Source organism: Phaseolus vulgaris, chromosome 3 (assembly GCF_051622355.1).
Source record: "Phaseolus vulgaris cultivar YP4 chromosome 3, ASM5162235v1, whole genome shotgun sequence".
NCBI classification, from domain to species: Eukaryota; Viridiplantae; Streptophyta; class Magnoliopsida; order Fabales; family Fabaceae; genus Phaseolus; species Phaseolus vulgaris.
Genome location: NC_143500.1, coordinates 9,581,787 through 9,605,874, shown reverse-complemented (window position 1 = coordinate 9,605,874; position 24,088 = coordinate 9,581,787). Strand labels below are relative to the sequence as shown.

The 24,088-nt window shown below is 35.7% G+C and overlaps 1 protein-coding gene across 1 annotated transcript; it reads left to right on the top strand.

Annotated features, from left to right (window-relative positions):
* Nucleotides 1-2,489: 2,489 nt before the first annotated feature.
* LOC137839040 (paired amphipathic helix protein Sin3-like 3) lies at nt 2,490-19,402 on the top strand. Its single transcript, XM_090300039.1, has 9 exons — nt 2,490-2,626; nt 2,749-3,021; nt 3,310-3,387; nt 3,668-3,817; nt 3,937-4,181; nt 4,621-4,757; nt 5,006-5,081; nt 18,394-18,683; nt 19,394-19,402. The coding sequence occupies exons 1-9, from the start codon at nt 2,490-2,492 to the stop codon at nt 19,400-19,402; spliced, it is 1,395 nt and encodes a 464-aa protein (XP_090156165.1).
* The last annotated feature ends 4,686 nt before the right edge of the window (nt 19,403-24,088 follow it).

The following is a 24,088-nucleotide window of genomic DNA, read 5'->3' as shown; positions in this document are numbered from 1 at the left end:
TGGGTAATATCCCAAGTGGCAACTATGGGTCTTATCTTGGGTGGGTAATATCTCAAGTGGTGGTCCTTGCATCACTCATCTTGGAGTCTCTCTGCACCAAGTGGCTTGACTTCCTTTCTTACCATAAGATCTCTTCATCCCTTCCTTTTGTTATTTTTATTTTTGTCTTCCTTCCATTCCATATACATCCTTTTCCACTATTTAATTTGTTCTTTAATTTGTTCTTCTTCTTTACTTGTTCCCTGTCTCTAATTCCGCACCATTGCATCATTTGTCACCTTAATTATTGTCTTTTCTATTTTCCTTTTTGAAGTGAACTTTCACACTTACTTAACCACTTGGTTAAGTTCGTGTCTAGTGGGAATCTTCTTAGGGTTCTCACCATAATTTCTAAATCAAAAATCTTAAACAAAGAGCAACTAATAAAATGTGCACTCCTAAAATCAACTCACATTATGTGATATTCAGAGCATGGTTTTTTTGTGCTTATTTTCTCTGAGTTGATTTCGACGCTTTAATTTCTAAAACATTTAAATTCTTGCTTTTACCTTCAAGCAATTTCATTTTACCTTTAAATTCTTATCATCTACAATTTCGCAATTTTTTTATTCATTAAGCAATTTAAATTCCGCTTTTGAATTTTATTTTGTGTCAATTTTTTTTCCTTACATCTTTTGCTTGAGTCTTATGTTCTTAGTGTTCTATGAGTCTTAATTCCTTTCTCCTTATTTTGATTTTAATTGTGAAGAGTAAAAGCAAATTAGAAGTTGTTTGAGTAGTGGTTGATTTAATTCCAAACATAAAATGCAAGTGTTCGTAAGATTTGAACCCAAAAACCCAACATCTTTTTTCGAAAAAGTGAAAAGTGGAATGACAAAAAAAAAATATGCATGATAAAAGAATATGGAACTTTTTGAATCCATAAAAACAAAGACAAAAGAGTTTTGAGAAACATTCACATTTCAACTTTCACTTTGCAATTTACTAAACGGATCCTAAGTATATGGCAAATTGTATTCATACTTGTGGAGTGCTCCTGAAATCAAGGGAGTGCTCTAGAGAACGTGCTTGACTTATTCAACGGAGGTTATAACTCTTGTTCTACGTGTGACCACGTTCTTTATTTAATTATTTAACGTAAACCCTTCGTTCGTCCGATGCCGACCGATACACATAACAAAATATATAATTTTAAACACTTGTAATATGTCTTGTCATGTACACCAATTAGTTATATCATAACTTCTAAATCTACTTACATATTTTTAAGATTAAAAAATTAAACTTTAAATCAATTGAATTAAAATGATTGTGATTAAATCAATTTTTATTTACTTTTATCTTATATCTTAAAAGAATATTTAGTAAATGATAAAAAATAAAGTAAAAAATACAATAAGTTAATATAGTAATTAAAGATTTCGTATTTTACACATTTAAACACTAATAATTCTTTAAATGTATATTATTAAAAATAATTTTTCACAGCTTAATAGTTAGTTATATTATATAGATATGAAAAGATTATCATAAATTTATAAATTTAAAGATATTCAGAATTTTTATCTAACAATTATATTGAATTGTTTTTCAAAAATTCAATCTAAATAAAATATTGTGATTTTGGTTTTCAGTTAATTTAAATTTGGGATATTTGATTTTGGATTTTTTTATAAGTTAAGATTATATTAAATTAGAAAGAGCATAGTTGTTATTATCTTTAAACATAATATAACTTCGGATTAAAAGCTTCAAAATCATAAATTCAAAACCAGTGAGCCTCATCAGTGATCTCACATTCATTCATTTTGTAACTGAGTGAGTTTGAAGTCTCTCTTTATTGTAGCAAATTATAATTATATTGATTTACGGTGAAGAAATACAAATTTGGTTTCTTGAACTTCTTGTTAGAATATGTTTGATTTATTTATCTTATTTTTCATTGCTATTGTTAAGAATGAAGAGGTTATGGGAAGACAATAGTTCTATTTCACAACCAAAACACCTCGTGGTGTCATCTCCTCTAACAAAACAGTAAGTTCATGTTTCCCTTTTTTTCTCTTTAATTTTCTTTAGTTGATCTCGTCCAATATTTTATACTTAATTGTTAAACAAATTATTTGAAGATCACATCTCGACTTCAAACAAAATTAATTTATAATAATAAATATAAACATGTTACGATATCTATTAAGAGTTGGTGTACTGTTTTGATTATCAAGCTTCTTGTGCATGTTTGGTTTTCTAAAAAATTAGTCAATTTCTCAATCAGTGTTGTTGTCATCATTAAAAAATATATCAAGTTTATAAAAAATAGAAAGGAGATTGTATTTATAAAGTTAGAGTGTATTTATGATTCAATCTTGTCATAGTTGATCTTCTACACTTATGTTATATTTAATAGATTAGTAATGTGCTAAATACACTATATCTTTATGTATTGGTCTTGATTTATAAATGTTATGTAATGAAGCAAGGGGCAACCACAAATGAAAAGTGGGGGTGAGCAGAGACTACCCGTAAATGATGGTCTGGCATATGTCAATTTAGTAAAAGAGGTGTTTCGTGATAAGAAAGAAAAGTATCATGGCTTTCTGAAAGCTATGAAGGACTTAAAGGCTAAAAGGTCTGAATATGTTGTTCCACTTTCTCCTACCTCCAATATTTTTTTCTTTGTCTATTATATTTTCTTAGGAGAAAAAATCTAATTTTGTTATCTGATTATTTTTCTCTATTGTTCATTTATAGAATTGATACAATTGGGGTCATAGCTAAAGTAAAGGAGTTGTTTAAAGGGCACAAAGATCTAATTTTGCGATTTAACATTTTTTTCCCAAATGAATATGAAATTAAACTGCCATTAGAGGATGAGCAACCTCCCCTTGAGAAGCCCATTGAATTTGCACAAAAGGAAGTTGAAATGTGTTTGACAAGTGCTAATAACAATCACAGGAGATGTGGTGCAAAAGAAAAGAAGCCTATAGAAGATTCTTCTATTTATGAAAGTCCTTTGAAAAGTGAGTATATCAACACTTCTGGTTTTGAATTAAAAAATGTTGTTTTATCTTCTCAAACAAACTCAATGAACATAAATATAAACATTTCAGCATTGGAAACATGTACTTTTCCAATCTCATAGAAACCTTCACTCTCTAAAACTGTTAACTGAAAGTTTGAAATCTCTCTTTATTGCAACAAATTATAGTTACATTCTTTACAGTGAAGTAATGCACATTTACTTTCTTAAATCTCATTTTAGGATTGATCTCTTTTTGTTATTATTTATCATATTTTTATTACTATTGTTAGGAAAGAAGAGATCAGGGAAGATGCTAACACCAGTTCACAACCCAAACAACCCGTTATGCTCACCTGTGAAAAAAAACAGTAAGTTCACATCTTCCTTTTTTGTCTTCAATCTCTTGTTTAGGGGACTGTTCTGATTCCTTATAAAAAATTTATTTTTTACGAAAGAATAATTGTATTGCATTGCCAAGGTTGTTCTGCAAGTTTGGAATGTTAAGAAATAGTCAACATCTCAAAGTATTTTTATTGTCATGGTTACAAAAAAAAGATTTTTAAAATAGGAAAAAAATGAGTTAAATGCTTTGGAGTATTCTATATTCAATGGTTTCAATGTTGTTTTTGTGTGTGTTGTGTAATGAAGCATTAGTCAAACACAGATGGGTAATGATGATGATCAAAGACTAATCATAAATCCGTTGGCATATATCAAGACAATAAAGGAAGTGTTTTCAGATAAGACAGAAAAGTATCATGACTTTTTGGAAGTTATGTGGGATTTCAAGGCTCAAAGGTTTGAACATGTTTTACTACATTAATCAACTCCAAGATTTTTATTTTTCTTTTTCTGTTATATTTTATTTGGAGAGAGGATTTGTTATATGATTATTTGTTTCTCTGTTTTTATCATAGAATTGATACAGCAGGTGTCGTAGCAAGAGTGAAGGAATTGTTTAAAGGGCAAAAAGATCTAATTTTGGGATTGAACACTTTCTTGCCAACTGAATATGAAATTACACTGCCATTGGAGGATGATCTACCTCACAAAAAAAAATCTAGTTGTAGGGTTCAAGACTCTGGTGCCAATCATGATACTGATGAAAATGTTGGCATACACCCTAGTTCATCTGCTGTTGAGGATATAAGCTCTATGAAAAGTGAGTATATTAACACTTCCTATTTTAAATTTAGTAAAGCTTTTATATTCTAAAATAGATTTTATGAACAAAAATATAAAAATTTCCGCAGTGCAAACATGTACTTGAATATTATAAAAAAAAAGAAAAAAATCATTAACACTTGGAAATTAATCTCTAATGAAAAATGTTGTCGTTTATTTTTATCTCATTGATAATGGAGGTATACAAAATATGATATTTCTATTTATTGGACTATCTAAAATGGAGAAATGCATTGTACTATGTATTTAATATCTAGGTTAGGTTTTTCCATGTTAAAATGTTAGAATTGTGAGAAGAAGAATCATTTGCATAATGTTTGTTATTGTTCTATATTATTTTACTTGTTCCTTGGTAATTTTAGCTCCTTATTTTCCTTTTATGATTCTCTTTATTTTTTAAAATTTGGTCATCACAGGTATGTTTAGCGACGTATTTGGTTACCTTGAAGAAGCAAAGGAGAGATTACGAAATCCAGATTATTTTCAGGAATTTTTGAAATACCTACGTATCTACAGCAAGGAGCTAATTACCCAAGAAGAATTGAAATTATTGGTATGATTTATATTTAAAATTTAAATTATTGAAATTATGTTTTCTCTTTTTTTAATCCATTTCGTTTGAATATATATAATTTAGTTGGAATTGAAGATGAGCTTAAATAAAAAAGTTAATGGCAGGAAAAGAGAAACAAAACTTGGACCAAACGTTTTTTTTCCAACAATGTTTGAAGTATCATTACACTGATAGAACCAATCTAATACTTTAAATGATTTCTAAAATGTAATTGGTTATTCTGGTAGGTGGGAAATCTATTTGGACAATATGCAGATCTTATGGAGGGATTTAATAAATTCTTGGCTCAACTTGGAAAGAATGGTAGTGTTCAATATCAAAATAAATTTTCACATTTACTAAGTCTAGATTTTCACTTTTTTATAGCATCAACTCAAAGAAACATTTTCAGCTTCGTATTTGTCCAACAAAAGATCTTAATTGTTTTTATTCATCAGACATCTAATGGCAAGAAATGGCAAGAAGAAGATCTACCAAAACCATAAAACCAGAGGAAATGGATCAAGATCGTGACAGTGATGATAAGAGGAAAGAAAAAGGATGTTTTAGTTTATAAAATGCCTTTGTATTCTTAATATAAAAGACACCCTCTTATATTTGTTATTTGTGTAGAAGAGTGAGGGTGCATGAACAAATGTGTGCAATTCTGGTAGTATACAATTTTGAATCATTAATATAAAGTATTATTTTTATGTAATCATCTTCTTCTATTTGTGGTTTTTTCCTGTAACATTAATGGTATGACATTGACTTATATATTATATAACATTGATGGTATGCTTGTTTATAGGTTTTTATTTAAAAGTTTCATGTACTTATCAAACTCCTTTATGTTAAGTGGTTTACTGAATTGATATGCTAAATTCTTTTTTTCATATACATTTTCATTTTTATGTATTGTCATCATGTTCAATGATCTCTCATGATTAAATGATATCTTTGCAAAAATATGTTTAGATTTCAAGTATGATTTTGGTTCTTGTGTGTGATTGAGCAATGCCTCCATTATTATAATAATACAATGGAACTAATTTTAATGAATGAAATGCACCTAGTTCATAAATGAACTTTTTCATTCAAAGTGCTTTTTCAATTGTCTTACTAGCATCTATATATTTTGCTTCAATTGAGGTATTTCTCATTGATGTATCTCTTTCTTCTTGAGTTTCATTGCAATCCTTCAAAAAGAAGATTTTTCCAATTCTTATTAGTAAATATCCTCTTTTTAGAGTTTCTCATGTCATGCCTATTTTAAAGATGGTATCAAAATATAATCTTTGCATTATTTATATTTATCTTTTTAAATCTTTATTCTTAAGACACAAATTGACTCTCTTAAATCTTTCATGCAGGACTATTTTGAAAGTCAAATATTTTTGTATTGCAGTTTTGGTATCATTCCTAATGAGTAATATGTCATCCATGTAATACGTTTACAAAATATATACTCTATCTTTAACTTTTTACAAATACAAGTTCTTCCTCACATCTAACCAAATCAAAATTTTCAATCATTTTATTAAAGAAGTCTAAAACTATCAAATGATTTATCTAAACAATATCTATAACCGTCAAATAATACATTTCTAGATATATCCTAGAAATGGTTCAATATCCTAAGATCTACAAGGCTCAAACTCCTAGATCAAGTGACATATTGGTGATCATCATCCTCTCTCAAGTTCAAGCTTGTGATAGACAAACAACAATTAGAGTTCCACAAATTGTCAAAAATGATATTGTAGATCAAATTGTTTGTGAAGAATATGTCAATATTGGACAATGTGTTAACCAACCATTTGAACAGCAAGTTCCTTAGAAAAGTAATGAGACAACCTTATGAAAATCTATTGGAATAAAACACCCAACAATTCGTAATGATTATATAGTGTATCTACAAGAATCGAACTATAACATTGGAGGTAAAAATGATCCTTAAACATTTTTGCAAGTTATAAATTTTACATAATTAAATTTGTGTTATAATTGTTCTTACAAGGGCTAAGAAACAATAATGCTTCTTTTAAGCCACTGACTTTTTGGTCTTCGTGATCCTCTAGATCTTCTTTCGAGTTGGACTCTCAGTTTGGGATCTCGGGATGGATTCTCTGTCTACTCTTTCATTGGACTTGTATTTGGGCTGGAATGATTGATTGAATCACCTAATGCGCTTGGATAAGTTTAAGTCTCTCGGTCTTTAATCTCGGACTCTCCTCATGGATGGGAGTGTGTACCTATAAGGCACTCTGATGCCAAAGTCAGAAACAATTTTAGATCATAATCAGATAAATTCACTCTACATACCTCTTGGATTGATGACCTATTTACAGTGCTCTCTTATTGGGCTCGAAACTTATTTGAACTTTTTTTTTGTACCTAATATTTATTAAACACACACCTTAACATTTGGGTCAGCTTTGTGGGCCTTGCGACAATACTCATTATAATATTATTATTTATTTTCACCATTTAGTCTCATCTTTCAATTCATTCTTTCGATTGACCTTTCGGCCTGGACAATACAACAAAAAGATGGTCTTTTGGCCACACTTTAATCTTAATAGGGATGCATGGGAAAGAAGGTACATGCATATTTTATTTTTAATTTTTCATCATTATTTTTTAATTTTCAATTATTATTAATATTAAAAAAAATTACACTAGGAGGGACTAAAAGTCAAAATCCTTCAATGACAAAAAAAAGTTAAACCACTGCATCAAACAAATTTTCTTATCATATTATAATTATTATTATACTTATTATTAATATTAATAATATTATTGATTTTATAATGTTAATAGTATGCATACCTACTCACTCTAGTCTGTAGATAAATATCCACCAACTTTAGTTTGTGTGTAATACTCATCAACAATCGTAGTTTGTAGGTAATATCACTAACTTTAGTGTGTAGGTATTACCTATTTACTGGAATATGTAGGTAATATTCACCAACTTGAGTTTATAGGTAATACCAACCCACTCCAATTCGTGAGTAAATTTGAAAGTAATCTTGCATATTTTTCTTTAATTTTTTCATTATTCTTTTATCTTTTCTTATTATTTATGTTTATTGTTTATGAATATTAATTATGATGATTATTCATGGTAATATTATTAATCTTATACATATAATTGTTATGATTAATATTATTCATATTATTAAGATTTTTATATTCTTAATATTATTAAGACTATTAATATTTATAATATAATAATAATATAAATAAAAATACTAATATTATTAATAATGCTAATAAAAACATTTATATTAATAATAATATTGAATTTACTTACAGATTTATAGGTAATGCTAAATTTACCAATGGATTTAGATCCATAGATAATATCTGTAGATAATGCTGAATTTGTTGAAGATGGATGAAGTCTCTTCTCTACCTAGTGTTGTGTGTGTTTGATGTAGAAAAATAGCTAGTTTGCTTTGAAGTTTGTAATAGGTTTAGATGATCTTGTATGTAGGCTTGTAATTGTGTAAGGTTGTCTTTTGCTGTATGACCCATCCTAGATGCCTTACCAAGTCTAGATCAAGCACATGATGTGGTTAAATGGTTTTTGAAAAGCTTTTAAAAGTGCTCTTAAAAGTTTTAAATCAGTACAAAAAATAAATCTGTTTTATGGAGAAAGAATCGGTTTATTTCTTCTCTGTTAAAAGGCTTTTCTAAAATTTTGTTAGGGCACCACAGGTAAAGCTTATTTAGTTATTTCAGTTAGCTGAGTTGGCGGCTTTCACAAAATAAATCTGTTAAGTTCAAAAATGAATCTGTTGTTTTCATAACTACTTTTCAACTGTTTTTTGAAAAGAAGTTAGAAACTGTTTTCTATATAAAGAAAAGTCTTTCTCACATGAAAAGGTGCTGAGCAACTACGTTTTTGACAGAGATCAAACAATTTCCATGTGAGAAGAAGGTTTGAAAGATTTTTTGAAAGGTTTTCCAAAGAGATTTTCAAGTGTGCTTGTTCTAGGAAACCTTTGATCTTGGTGAAGGTGCTGGTGCAGTTCTGCAGCAAATTGAACTACTGGTTTTGAGTTCTTGCATCTTCTTTTCAGGTGTAATCTTTCCTTTATTCTGGTTTGTAAAGGTGTAAGTGTTAGTCACTCCTTGATAGGGTTTCTTGGAGTGCAAGGTGTGCTGAAATAGGGTTTTTCAGCATTGATTGTGTTGATCTTGTAGTGTTCAAGAACTGGTGTGTTTGTAAGTAATTGGTACTGTTTTTAGTGGATTCCACCTTGGGGTAAGGTGAGACTGGACGTAGCTCTGTATGAGTGAACCAATATAAAAACTTGTGTGCCTTTTCTTTTCATCCCTGCACTCATTTCTGGTTTTGCTTAATTCTGTCAAGAACTAAATCTGTTCTTTTGAAATTAAATCTGTTAATTCTGGGTTTAAGTAAGAATTGTTCTTCCTGATTTGTTAAAGTTCTCTAATCACAAACAAGACAGTTGTATATGATGGTTTAAGTGATCTATGAACAAACAGTCTAATCATTAAAATCTGAGAAAGAATCATTCTCCTTAAAACCTTGTGTTGAGTAAATTTGTTTGATCTTTAAGCATAGCTGTATCCTTTATCCTCATAATATTCAGCTGATTTGACTCTGTTATAATTCTCTGTTGATCACAATTTTATATTGAACAAGTTCAAATTGTGCTAGACTGCTATGAAGAATCAATCTGTTTCATGTAAAAACAATCTGTTCTTTTTGCCTCTGGTATACTGAAAATTGTGTGTTCTTGCGAAAATTTTATAAGCTCAATTCACCTCTCCCCTCTTGAACTTAGACACTAATAGACCCAACAGAATTTACCTATGAATTTAGATTCGTGGATAATAATTCGTCAGTAAATTTATTTTTTTAGTGAAAGAATTTCAAAACAAAAAAGTTATATTATTCATGACTTTATTAGAAGCGTTACTTAACAATTTGACGTATCTCTTTTTGTAGATAAAAAAATATTTGGAGGAAGAATAACACATAAGGCAAACTTAAGAATTTCAAAAGAAGAACTCAAAGAAGTAAGAAGGACGAGATTCAACCCTACATTTGCTTAGCCATTTAGATTTTTTGAGTGAATTTGAGGTTATAGCTAGTGTATTTTTCGGGCTATATCAGTAAAATGATTAATATGATCTTAATCGGATAGAAACCCAATATGAAGTAATCGAGGAAATGGTTGTTACGTTTTAGCAAGATATCATAAATTCTTTATCTTGCAATTACATAGAGATAGAGAAAAACTAATGAAATATTGATTGATAAAGATTTTTTATTTCTTATAAACTTATAAATTGATGGATGAAGATGAAATATATGATTGTTATTATTTAAATTTGTTGTGATATTATTATGAAGATAAAAGATATGATTGTTATTATTTAATCTATTGTGATATTATTCTGAAGATAAAATATATGATAGTTATTATTTAAATCTGTTGTGATATTATTATGAAGATAAAAAATATTATTATTATTATTTAAACCTGTTGTGATATTATTCTGAGGAAAAATAAAAGTATTAATTTATGCAATACATACTATAGTAATATTTTATGCTCTTATTGACTTGATCGTCAGAGTATTGTCAATAAGTGGAGCTCCTCTCATCTCATTGTCATCTTCAAACATTCAAAAGCTATGGTTACAAAGGGATCCTCTCAGAGACCACCTTCAAGCTTTCGATCTCCAGTTTGGCGAGAACAACTAGCAATAAAGAAACTTACCATATAGTTGAATCAATGTATGGTTAAGCCAATATGAGGTACGCCTGTTTTATCCTTTCTTTCCTTTCGATAACTTTATATGGGAATCTAGCTAGTTAAATGGATGTTAAAATATTGGGTTTTCTTTTGAAAATTGTTACACTTTATAAAACATATTCTTTAAAACTTTTTATTTTACCATAAACCCATCAAAAGAGTTTTAAAAAACATTTAATATTTCAAAATATAACCTAAACTAGCTAAAAACCAACCATAAAGTGTATGGACAAACGAAAAATAAACTTTCATTTGCTTAGGCATAAAGAAATGTACCTAAACTTAAAACAGATAAAGTAAGGACATCACAAATAATAAAGATGTTCACAAACCAAACGCCGAAGATAAGTCAAGGAGCCTATGCCAATTTTCCATCAACTACCACTTTGGATGGATTTATCTCAGATAAATCGATGGAAGGATAGATGACGACAGTCTACTCCAAAGCCGCCTTGAATCCTACACCATAAAATCTAGTCATGTCATTCTTCAACATCTCAATTACTTGCTTCAGATCGATGATTGTCTTGGTCATATCGGATTCTTGTCGACTGAATTTTTCTTTTTCGGCAACAAGTTCATGAGTCTTTTCATAAACACTTTTTTCCATCTGATGAACTCAGGCATGAAGGTCAAATTTCTCCTGACCCTAGCGAACCATCTCGAAACGAAGGCGATGGACTCCGACGACTTCGGCTTGAAGTCGACCTACTTCCTTCTGAAGGTCATTTGTTGTGATTTCTTATCTTCCAACTTTGAATGTTCTTTAGCCTTCATATTAGCCAAACTCACCAAAGTGGTGACTTGGCTAAGTAGACTTTCGGCGTTCTCACAAAGAAGACTCATATTGAAGTTCTTCAGTCGGGCAATGTCATCCTCCAACAGGTAGTGCATTTTGTTTTAAGCAAATATATCAAAAGAAAGATCCCAAATATTGACCTTTGTCTTTGAACAACCAGCAGTGTTTGAGTTATTTGTTGTCAAAATCTTCACCTCGATAGAAGAAGCAAAAAGGACAAATGGGATCAGTGGGCTCATCCTCGCATACAACCATCTTGATGAGGTTCTCATTAGACTTACTAATAAAATCAGATTCTCGTAAAGTTCTAACCTTTTAAGAATTTTCTTTGATTAATTTTCTTGTGGCTCAAGGTTAAACGAAAGCGTAATCCGTTTCAGAAAATGCAAAAGCGAACAAGTAATCAATGAACACAGTAAAATGCGAAAACAAACATATAATCAATGGACACAGTAAAACCACTCCCAGAAATATGTTTAAACAAAGAAAGGAAGGTGAAGCGCTGCAGAAGACATAAAGGAGTATGGAAGAGCTCCAATAGTGAAAGAATACAAGAGGGTAAAAACGAGGGGAGAGTGCAAAATAAGGGATAAAGGGGTGGAGGTTAAATTTGAAAAAAAAAACTGAAAAGTTTACTTTCTACTATCCATTGGATGAGTGACACATATGCATAGACCCACATCTTGTCATAAAGTGCCTTCAGCCATGTGCAAAAACCACTTCTCATGCAGGGATTTTTTCAAGCAAGTACAAACAACCTCATCGTCTTAAGATTCGACTCGAGACTAGGGGTTGTGTAGATATGGGTTATATTAGTTATATGAACTATATGATTTTCATTGAATATAAAGCCGATTTAAGGTAATCGGGTGAATTGTTGTTGTGTTTTGGCTCGGTATTATTTTGACAAAGCGAGTTTTTTACTCCTTGTTTATTTCCTAGAATTTTGCTAATATATCATAGATTCTTCATTTATTTGTTACATAGAAAAACTAACGAAATATTAATTGGTGAATATTTTTTTTTTTCAGATGGTTTTTTTTTATGAGCTTCTAAATTGATGCATTTTTTATTATTCAAATATGTTGTGATATTATTCTGATAAAGGGGAAGAGATCAACCAAAAGCTCTATAAATAGAGGATGACTCTCAAAGGGCAAGATAAGTTATGTTCATGCAATACATACTACATTAATAAATTTTAAGGTCTCATTTACTTGATCGTCGAAGTAATGTCAACAAGTGGAGGCGTCCTCATGTTATGACTTTCAAACATCTAAGAAATGGAGTTACAAAGAGAATACCTAGGAGACCGCCTCCAAACTTCTTACCTTCACAATACTATTAGTAATATTATTATTGTAATTATTTTTATTAATATTGTTATGACAGTTAATAATATTATTAGTATTAATATCATTGTTATTAGTTTAATTATTATTAATATATTTATTAAGATTATTAATATTTTTATTAAAATTATTATTAATATAATTAATAGTATTATTAATATTATTATTATTATTATTATTAATATTAATAATAGTATTAATAAAATCATAAATATAATCATGATAAAAATAATAATGTGATGAGATCTTGATAGTTCTTCAATGAGTATTAGTGAAAAATTTAACTTTCCCTTGGGTTACCTATGAATTTTGAAGTGTGTGTAATTTTTATTATTTATTATTTTTTTTATTTTTACGGATTTTTTTTATAGATAAATTCAATTTTTTTTCGTGAGTTTTATTTACTATATTGTCGAAACATGTTATTCTATGAATATAATATTTCTTTCAATCACATCATTTTATTTTTACTTGCATAAAAAATAAATCAGAGACAAAATTTTGTACAATTGCTAAGCAGGTTCCATAATGCTTAAAATCCAACTTAATTTACAATCTTTTTAACAAGAACCAAATGCCATTATATACCTTTTTTTTTATAGTTTATAAGATCAATAATTAACTCAAAAGGACTACCTCAACACAATTGTTATATTCATACTTCATACCTAAAACCAAACCAAACCAATAGATTAATTCATTCCAAGTTTTACCAAAATCTTAACTCAACTTTTCTACTTCAATCTCAATAACCATTTCTAAATTATCTACTTCCAAAAACTAATTTTGTTAACCTCTCAAGAGGAAGATAATAACATTTCAAGCAAAAACTACTTATTTAATCAAATACCAATTTCGACTTCATAATCAATAAATTCTAAAATTAAAACATCTTATTTTATAAAGAGTAAATTCTATCAGTTGAAAAAGTTATTTAAATTTGTTGATAACTATGAACCAAAATTTTAAAATGTAATGAACAATTTATCATTGCATTCAATGAGCGGTAGTATCTTTCGATGAAAACAAGCATTTTTTTCTTGACAATATTCATGAATGCATTAAATATTTTAAAGTAGTAACGTAATATTTATTAATTAGTTTATATAAATTTCTTATCTATTTTTCACATACATTAATTATTTCAATAAAAGTTAGTATCATAATTGATGTTTTAATTTCTTTACATATAACATCTTTTTAGCAATTTTAATTCTTTAAATAATTTCAAATTATAATTCTCAACTTACATTAATGAAAACAATAAAAACTAGCACATACACTGACACAGATACTGATATGACACGACACAGATACATACACGACAAGACACGAAGATACATATAATATTTAAAATGTAGGATATGGAGACAAAAATCTATATATTATATAATTTTAAATTATATAAATTGAAAATAAATATTTATGTGCATTAAGTATGTTTCAGTTTTTTTAAAGCAGAAAGATGTTTTTCATGACTGGTTCAAAATGATTTGTTCCTTATTTTTATAATCATAATAAAAATTTATACAATAAATTTGAGTTTCTAAGAAAATTAATGTATTTCTCCTTTTTAGAATGGTGTTAGATCCCTGCTAGAATTGTCAAAAATCCAACAAATATTTTTTGAATTTGACACTTCACCGATACGTGTCTTATGAGTTTAGTACGAGTATTGGTGTCTGATACGTATGTTCGACACGAACACACCATTTAAGAAGAGTGTTAAAGCTTCATAGATAGCTAGACTTGGATGTATTAAGTTACCTTTGTTTGATATGTTCATTTTAGCGATAATGCAAACGAAAAAACATATAGAACTAGTCATAAAAGTGATTTCATAATTTTTAAATATTAAAATAAAAATATTTTATAAATAAAATATAAAAAATGTAACGCATAAAAAAAAGAGTAAGTAACAGACCCCCCAAACCTTTCTCTCTCCATCTCTTTTCTCTCTCATACCTCATCTATTCCAAAATTTGATCACACCATGCTATAACTGAGGATTCAAGGTATATTTCTATCCGATCAGATTTTCAAACAAAGTAAGTTCAATTTTATTCTAAAGATCTTTTATTCTTTGTTTTTCTCTGTGATTTAGTCATCAATCTTAGTGGGGTCATTTGAGAAAAGTGTTTCTCTCAACTTGATTAAGCTCATACTAAAATTTGGTAATGTTTGGATAACTTGGTTTATGTCCCTAGATTTTAGAATGGTTCCCCTACCTGAACAGAAATTCCCCCGGGATAAGAAATTACAGGACGGAAGCTAATTTTAACTTTTAATAGTTCCCTAGGTTAGAAAATCTGAATGTGGAGGGGATGTGATCCCAAGTTTAAATTTCTCTTGCAGGGATGTTATTTGATAAAATTGTTTGATTTTATGTTGTGTGAACATGTATAAATATTATATTTTGATATTTTTGAAGTTAAATATTGTTTTCGATGTTGGAAAGGTTCTTGAATGTTATAATTTTTTAAATGTTATGTGATGGAATGATATGTATTATATATGAATTATGAAAATTGTATGAAATTGATGTCACACATTTGGGATAATATATGAGTTATTGTTTGATGGTACATTAAGTACTAAAAGTCTATGTTTAAGAGAGAGATCATCTAGCTTTACTAATGATCTAAGTCATATAGACTAAGATATCAGGTGGTGAAAAGCTGATGAGGGAGTTCATACACACTGGGTATCGTTGTAGACACTCGGTGTTGGATGTTTGAACTTACCCTGATCCTTGATGTATGGATTAGATGTTAGTCTTTGGTAGGGACATACTTAATGAGTCGTCTGGAAGACGATGAATGTGTAGTCAATATGATTGAAATGAAATCAAAGTACTATGAATTGAAATGAAATCCAATAATTGTGATTGAGAAATTGATCCATGTAATTTGGTTTGCTCTTTTGATTGAATTGCGTATATTATAATTTTTTGTTTTAACTAGCTTACCCTTACTTTTCTTTTGTATTTGAATTGCGATAACTCTACTATATACACGAGCAGATGATCATACAAGTGCAGGAGAGCTTGAAAGGCTTTAGAGTTTTGTTTTGAGCTATAGAACTGTAAATATTAATATTTCTATAGGTCCTAATCATGTATTAGAAATGTTTTGAAAAACTACAAGCTTATACAAAAATATGTAAAACTTATAAGCTATAGCTACTCTAATTATTGTAAAACTTATGTAACTTTAATTATAAAATAAGACTTATATGTTATATCCATTTATACATTTACCAACTATTTTATCAAGTAGTTAATGAAATCAATAACTTAACTTATCAGTTTAAACCTTATAAACTAAAAGGGTATTAATTACTAGTCAACTTATCAACTAAATATTAATTTATTTATTACTAATTAATTTATTAGCTAGTTTTTCAAAAATACGTTAAACTGTATTATAAAATAAAAGTTTAAAAGGTGTTTTTTCTGTGTTTCTTGAAGTTTAGACTACTCTGATGATTGAGTTTTATGAGGTTATACATGCTATGGAGGAAACTCAAAAGATTGGGCTTACTAATGTATGGCTGGAATGCGATTATGCTTTGGTTTGTCTTGCGTTTATTGTTAGGACTAATGTTCCTTGGATGCTTCGTAATCAATGGAATACTTGTCTTAACTATGGTGGGAAAATCAGGTTTAGGGTTACTTATATTTTTCGTGAAGGAAATGCACGTGGTGATAAGTTGGCTAATTTAGAATTTATTCATAGATGTTCCCGCCGGTTGACCAGGGTGTGTCTTTGTGGGCGACCTTGCCCATCAGCTAGGGACACCTTCCTTCTGGTAATCTGTGAGCACATGCAAAGAAGTGGACAAATGGGCGCCCTAGCGGCCGTTTGCACTCCGACGCTCAAGTCAGCTAACAAGGAACACCAAAATTCTACACCTCCGTATCGGAGCACCGTGGATGGCACTCTGAAGGTGGTAAAATGAACTGTGTATTGTGTGCTGTTTCTGGTTCTGGCAAACGATCCTTCTCTAGTCCCTTGTGCGTAGCATAAGAGCTCGAGCAAGCAACTAAAGTGTGTTTTCGTGAAAATTCGCCAGAAGTTCCCTCCCTGCTTCGAACACTCAAAAACCCTTTTAACGCCACCCTGCATTAAACACATCTTAAAGCGCATTTAAGGCGCTTTAAGGCGCATTTAACACGTTTCCTTAAAACCTTTAATGGGGGCATTTAAAGTGCTTTAAAGCATTTAAAGCGTTAACTGAAAAACATACCCGATGAGGAAACATTTAACGTTTCCTCATTTACTTTCTCTGCTAACTTCTCGTTGACTTACGATCTTTCTCTGACTTGATTACTATCACGCGTGGAGGGACCTCGTGGCGCCGCATCCCAATCTTAGGGACATTCCGTCGCGCGAGTTCCCTTCTTCTCGAAGTGCCGCTGGCGCAGGGGGTGACATTCTGGGTGCCAACTCATGCTCCCAAGGTTTCAGTCACTTACCCTGGGAGTGTATCTACCTTCCTCTTGCACCTCGCCCCTGGTTCGTCCCTGGGCATGACCCTCTCTTGGGTCGTATCTATCCCAGGGAGCACCCTGAGGTGGCGTGGGCTTCACGAGTTGGGTTGCTCCCTACTGGCGCTAGTACCATGGCCTTGAAGCCACCTTTCTCTTCACTTTATTACCGTTTCTGAGCTAGGCGGGCCCGAAGCCCCGTGGCGTCACTCCCTCCATGGTCTTTCCTACCCATGGATATCGGGGAGTAACACTGTTGGTGGCTTGCTTGGCGACGCCTTATCTTGGCGACACCTTGTTTAGGCGACGCCCTTCCTTGGCGATGCCTAGTCTTGGCGACACCTTATGTAGTCACTCTGTTGACTTCCTTTCTTTGGGGCCCTTCGTGTGGTCCCACCATATGTTGACCTTGGCCCCGACGTTGACTTTGACTTTGGTCAACGCCCGGAGACGGGACGGTACACAAGCCCCCCCAGTCTTGTGCTGATGACTTGTCTTCAGCGAAAAGACTAAGGCCTCGCCCACGCCATCCACGTGGCATCCTGGTGACGTGTCATTCTTGCTGACGCGACATTCCCCGAACCATTGACGTGACATTCCTGAGCAGTTGAAATGTTCTTAATGGCTGATGGGACATCCTCTGAATCGGGAAAAGTAACCCTTTTTGGGTCACTCTTAATCGCTCGCCACGTGGCCCATCACGCGGTCATCATCCAAAGCCTATTGCGCTCCCAGCGAGCGCCTAATCCTACGACACGTGGCATCATCAAACGGTCACCATTTGTTGCCTCTTGCGCTCCTCGTAACGTTTAAGTTACCCAAAACCCCGCGCTCGAAGCCACTGTTTCATCCACACTCTTTGCATTCTCGCACTGTTCATCTTCTTTGAGTTCTCTTTCTGCAGTCTCCGTTCTCTCCTTCGCACTTCCACCTCTCACCTACTCCGATACTCAAAGGTACGGTTTTTTCCACCCTTGCTGACTCTTCTCCTTCGCTGTTTTGCTTTGTGTGTGAATGAACTGCCTGGGACTGTTTATCTTCTTGCATTATTGCCCTGTTCTTGTGTTTCCCTGCCCCTATGTCTTTTTCCTCTTCCTTGCGTGGGTAGGTCTCGTCGAGGGTTCCTCTCTTTCCCCCTTTTTTCTTCTTCAAAAACCCCTTTTCGCTAAACCCTTTCTTTTTCTTCATTCTTCAGCTCTTGAGTTGATGGCGAAAACCAAGACTACTGCTACTCCACCACCCCCCAGGTCCAACTACAAGGAGGAATACCGATGGGCCTCCGATGAACTCCTTGCGGAGTGCTCTACATTAACCTCCGTCGAAGACGTTGAGGCCCACAGGGGGGACCCCACGCTCTACAATTTCAATGCCTTCCACAAAACCCACGACTCCCACATCTTCGTATGTCGTGTAAAGCCGGGGGAACCCGTTTGTGTGGACGAAAGGGCTACTGGGGGAAGTCCATTCTTCTTCGTCTACCAAATGGTATTCAAGCGAGTGGGCCTGCGTCTCCCCTTTACTCCCTTCGAACGGGAGTTGCTTACTGAAATCAACACCGCCCCTGCCCAGCTTCACCCCAACAGCTGGGCCTTCGTGAGGGGTTTTCAAATTCTTTGTGGGTATCTGGGCATCCCTTCCTCTGTGGACGTCTTTCTTCACTTTTTCGAGGTGAAGAAACAGGGCAAAAGCCTTTGGATGAGCTTCACTGGAGTCGCCGGTCGCATCATCCTCACCCTCTTCCAAAACTCATTCAAGGGGTGGAAGGGGAAGTTCTTCAAGGTGCATGCAACTAAATTCGATCCCACTGCACTGGAGGGCTTCCCCTTGTACTGGTCGGAGAAACCCATATTGACCAAGCCCCTGGCCTTGAATGAACTCGCCCCCGCTGACAGGGAGGTGTGCAAGGCCTTGGCTGGGCTCGGGGTGGTCTTCGACACCGCCAACCTCATCGCCAACGAGTTCAATGCTCACGGCCTCTCCACCTATTTTGGTACTTGCTTTTGATTTCACCCCCCTAGAACATGCTTGTACTTTGCTTGGTCTCATTTGAATGTACTTGTATTGTATGAACCGTCGTGGTTATATGAACTTACTTGCATCGCTTGAACCACTGTGGTTGCCTGCATGTGCTTGACTGCTGCTCCCATTCTGCCTCATCTGAATTAGTCTTTGCTTGGTTATTTTGGCTGTCGCAGGTTCGGTAATGGCTTCTTCAAGGCGCCTCGCACTTGCCAAGTTCTTGAAGAAAGCAAAGTCCACCAAAGAAGGTGGGGACTCCGTCGTCCTCGACGTGCCGCCCACTACTCCCCCAACTCCCGTCACTTCCCTACCGAATCCACCATCTTCTCCCTACCAAACACCTACCTCTCCTCCTCCCATTGCTGCGGTCCCACTGGCCGTGGCATCAACACATGCTCCAGCACGCCCAGACAAAGGGAAAAGGGTGCTGAAGATAAACTCTGATAGTGAAGATTCAGGTGGCGCCCTGGTCTTTAAAAAGAGGAGACCTGCAAGGGTCCCTACCCTACCAACCGCGTCTCTTGGTGTCGGGAACTCTCTAAGGGACGACCTTCCAAGCGCTACATCGCCTTCGCCTCAAGCAGTCCAAGAAGAAAAAGATGAAGGGGTCGAGTCGATTCCTCCGCCGCTACCCCTGCCTGCAGCAACTAAGGCTTCGGGTTCTGCCCCTCCCGCGCCGGCTCTTGCTCCTTCTCCCCGCGAAATACTGATTCCCCGCCCCGTCTACAGGCAGTTGGCGCAGGGATTCACTGAAGGGATGTCGCCAGAAAACCCCAATAGGGGAGGAAGCATGCCTTACTACATGGAGGCGTTCCTGGCGGTAGCACTCGATTGGCGCTCCCAGGCCTAGAGTGTTGCCAAGGGGAGGGAGGCCCTCCGAAAACTGAAGCAAGAGATGGGGGCGGTGAAAAAGGAGAAGCAAGCTTGGGGGCTTAGGGAGGAAGCCCACCAAGCTTCACTGAAGCTGGCCTAAGAGGGTAAGGAGGTAGCTGAAGCATACGTGCGTGAGATTGAACAAGCGTATACAGACCTGCTAGCCCAACTCACCTCCCACCAAATCCAGAATATTGGTTTCCAAGAGGTGGCTGGTCCCTCCGAAGTGCAGCAGAAAAAACTTGAAGAACTGTACGCTGTTTGGGGGTAGAAGCTGGCTGAGACTGAGGGCGCCCTGGCGGCGAAGGTCGAAGCCTTTGACCTTCTCCAAGCTGAAGCCAACAAGCTCCAGGTGGGGAAGGAGTTCTTGGACAAACAGCTGGCGTCCAAGGATTCCAGGATCAACGAGCTGGAGAGGGAAAACCAGGAGCTCACTGGCGAGATGACGGGCGTGTTCGAAGAGGGTTTCAAGGAGGCTCTGGTTCAAGCTTCTTGCGAGAACCCAGGGATCAATGTCTCGAACTGCGATCCTACCCACCACGTCGTCGATGGGAAAGTTGTGCCTCTTGAACTGGGCGATTGAACTGGAAACCCTCAGCCTCCATCTTTTGCTCTTTACGTTTTTCCTGCGCTTGATAACTAAGTAAATACTTTGAACTATTTGTATTTTGTTGGAAAAGTGGGTATTAATTGACATTATCCTTGTCCTTAATCTTCACTTTAACACTTGCATGTTTCTGAGGAATTAAGTGTTGTTTGACTGCTATCTTTACCTTTGTTCTTCATTCTTGTATGCTTCAACTGCTTCGCCTGTACTTCTATCTGTTTCTTTTGCTATACTGGGCGAACTTGTACTTATGGCGCTTAGGTAGCACGTAACCTTCTCTTCTCTTTCTTTTACGCATCACTTCTAACTTTCACCTCGAAACTTGTTCCGCCTTCGTATCTGCAAGGGCTCTACCTCGTGAAGGCGCTGGCTGCTCCGCCATTGCTCAAATGCAAAAGTTGAACTTGATCTCTTTCGGCTTCGTCATCGCTCGAGGGTGTGGAGGCTCGTCTGTCTTCTGTACTGAGTGTCCACGCTCGAGAAGAGATCTGCTCTGGGCCTAAACACTTGGGACAAAGTCGCGCTTCAGTGCCCACGCCCATGGAGAGGCCTGTCTAACAGCGCCGTATCGTCCATGGAGTGTCTTAAACACCAAGGCAATCTGTCCCTTAACTCTTGGTGCTTGGCGCCCACGCCTGAGGAAAGGCCTATTACAGTAGCGCCGTATCGTCCTCAGGGTGTCTAGAAACGCCAAGCACTAGACAGGCTTGAAGCCCCCCATGGGATCGCTCCCTCCATGGTCTTAACTTCCCATGGGTATCGAGGAGCAATGCCGCTGATGACTTGCTTGTCTTCTGGCGATTTCGCCCCCCTCCACAGTCTTTCCTACCTGTAGGTATCGGGGGGGCGACGCCATCAGTGCCTTATACCGGCGACGCCTTCAGCGTCTTATACTGGCGACGCCATCAGCGTCTTATACTGGTTACGCCATCAGCGTCTTATACCGGCGACGCCCTACCTTGGCGACGCCATGTCTTGGCGATGCCTGGTAAGGTCAATCTGTTGATTTTGGCCTTGGCGTTGACTTTGACTTTGACTATGGTCAACGCCTGAGGGCGGGACACTTGCTTTAGCGAAAAGCCTAAGGTCTCGCCCGCGCCATCCACGTGGCATTTCCCATATTGTTGATGGGACGTTCCCCTGTTCGACTTGATCTTGACATTTTCTGAGCCTTTGATAAGATGTTCTCTTCCTCGCCGGCGCGTCGTACCCTCGGGGACTCTGTCGACACGACGTTCTCTGAATGAGAACAAGTGACGCTAAAGGTCGTCTTCCCATCTCCTGACACGGTGCTCCTTTTCGTGTCCTTTGGCGCCTCAACTGTAATATTTGGGTCTTTGAAATCCCGTACTTGCACTCATCATTTCTGTGTTTTTGCATCTTCTTCGCACCGTTCCTCTTCCTTCCAAAGAGTTCGTTTCTGCGTTCTTTTCTCGTCGACATTTCCCTTCTGCACTCCTGCCGCCCCTTTCTCCTTTGATCTTTTGGTTCTTTCACCAACAGCTGGAGCCAGCATGTCTACCAATCCTCCTTCCCCTAGAGCCAAACCTCAAGATCTTTACGCGTGGGCCTCGCGCGAGCTCCTCGATGAGTGCTCTAGCCTACTTTCCTCCAGGGCCTTAAGGGAACATGTGGGGGACCCGTGTACCTATGATCATCGTGCCTTCGCGAAGAGGCATGATGACGATATCGCCGTGCTCCCTTGCACCTTAGGGGAGTCGGTGTGTGGGGATGAGAGGGCCAACAATGGAGTCCCCTTTTTCTACTTTTAGCAGGTGATCTTCAAGAGCGTCGGCGTGCGCCTGCCCTTCTCTAGGTTTGAGAGGGAACTATTAACGGAAATCAATGCTGCCCCAGCCCAGCTGTATCCTAACAGCTGGGCTTTCGTCAAAGCCTTCGACATACTGTTTGGTTTCCTGGGGTGTGCACCTTCCGTGGACATCTTCCTTCACTTCTTTGAGGTGAAGAGGCAAAGGAACAACCTTTGGGTGACCCTCAGCAAGGTTCCCGGCAGGGTCCTCCTAACCCCCTTCCAACACTCCTTCACAGGGTGGAAGGGCAAGTTCTTTAAGGTTTGTTGTTCCAACCTCGTGCCTTCCGCCTTGGACGGTTTTCCACTGTACTGGGTGAGGGAGATAAGGGCCTTGAAGTCCAGGCCTCTTAAGAGGTTGCCTTCGAACGACCAGGAAGCTTGTCGGATCTTGGCTGGGGCGGGGGGTTTTGACGCTGCCGCCTTGATAAGTCTGGAGTACAACGCTGAGGCCTTGGAGAAATATATATGTACGAGAGATTATCTTAAAACCTCCCATTCTTCATCTTTACTGGATTTTTGCATGACTTATCTTGTGGTGCCTTTACCATGCTTGTCTCCTTTGGTGCAGGTTCGAAGATTAACTGACAACAAAGGTCGCAGTTGGCCCAGGCGTTGAGGTCAGAGAACGGGGCTTCATCATCATCCCATTGAGACTCTGGAGGCCACTGAAGGGTGGCCTGATTTCGCTTTTCATATGAATATAGGGCGTGTACATGATTGCCCTTTGTCTAATCTGCAGTTGTCACGAACTTTATTTGTAACCCTAACTCTTGATCTACACTTTGGCTTCGTTTAAGCGCTGCCCATTTTATTTTTGCGTATTTGCATCTACTTCTGCTTCTTCTGCCATGTTGTGTGCGTTACCTCCGGCACTCCCCTCCATTGTTTTTAGGAGGGTTTATTTTACCTGTACTGAGTGTCCACGCTTAAGGGGAGGCCTGCTCTGGGTGCCCTTAGTGATGTGAATGTAACTACAAGAACACATGATTCTTGACATTCTTAGGATCAACTTGAGCTGGATTTGAAAGGCACTTTACTTTAGAATTGGATCAATGTTCTAATTGAAGAACTCACCAAAACTTAGCACCAACCAAGACTCATATGGAAGTCCATGTATTGTCAAATTGAATCAAAACACAAGGAATGAAGAACAAGAATTCAAAACTGGACAGAATTGAAAAGCTAGCTACTGAACCAAAAAGAAACAAAGAACAAAGCTGGAAAAGTAAATGTAAACGGTAGAAAAAGAAGGAAAACACTAGGAATTAAAACTACCGAATGGAAAATTGAAGAAAAGGAAGAAGAACACTTATAGGAAGATGCTTGTTGGATTTTGAGAATTGGAAGAAGCCATTCACGCCACTTGGAACCTTGAACCAAGATAAGTGATGGAGTGCCACCACTTGAAGCTCACCATAGCTCACAAGATAAGGCAAAGAAGAAGAAGACTCAAAACTCACAATTTTCTCTCCAAATTTGAGTATAGTCACTCTACTATAAAATTCCAATCTGAATTGTGAAGGACCTAAGCCCTCCTTTTATAGGAGTAAGGGCTGGTCATTTACATAGCTTATTCCC

Excerpts from the sequence above, each read along its gene's own strand:
- LOC137839040 (XM_090300039.1), top strand. The coding sequence starts at position 2,490 with ATGAAAAGTGGGGGTGAGCAGAGACTACCCGTAAATGATGGTCTGGCA. Across the intron at positions 4,758-5,005 it reads AAGAAGAATTGAAATTATTG|GTGGGAAATCTATTTGGACA; the intron begins GTATGATTTATA and ends TTATTCTGGTAG. Across the intron at positions 5,082-18,393 it reads GGCTCAACTTGGAAAGAATG|CTCTTGAGTTGATGGCGAAA; the intron begins GTAGTGTTCAAT and ends TTCATTCTTCAG.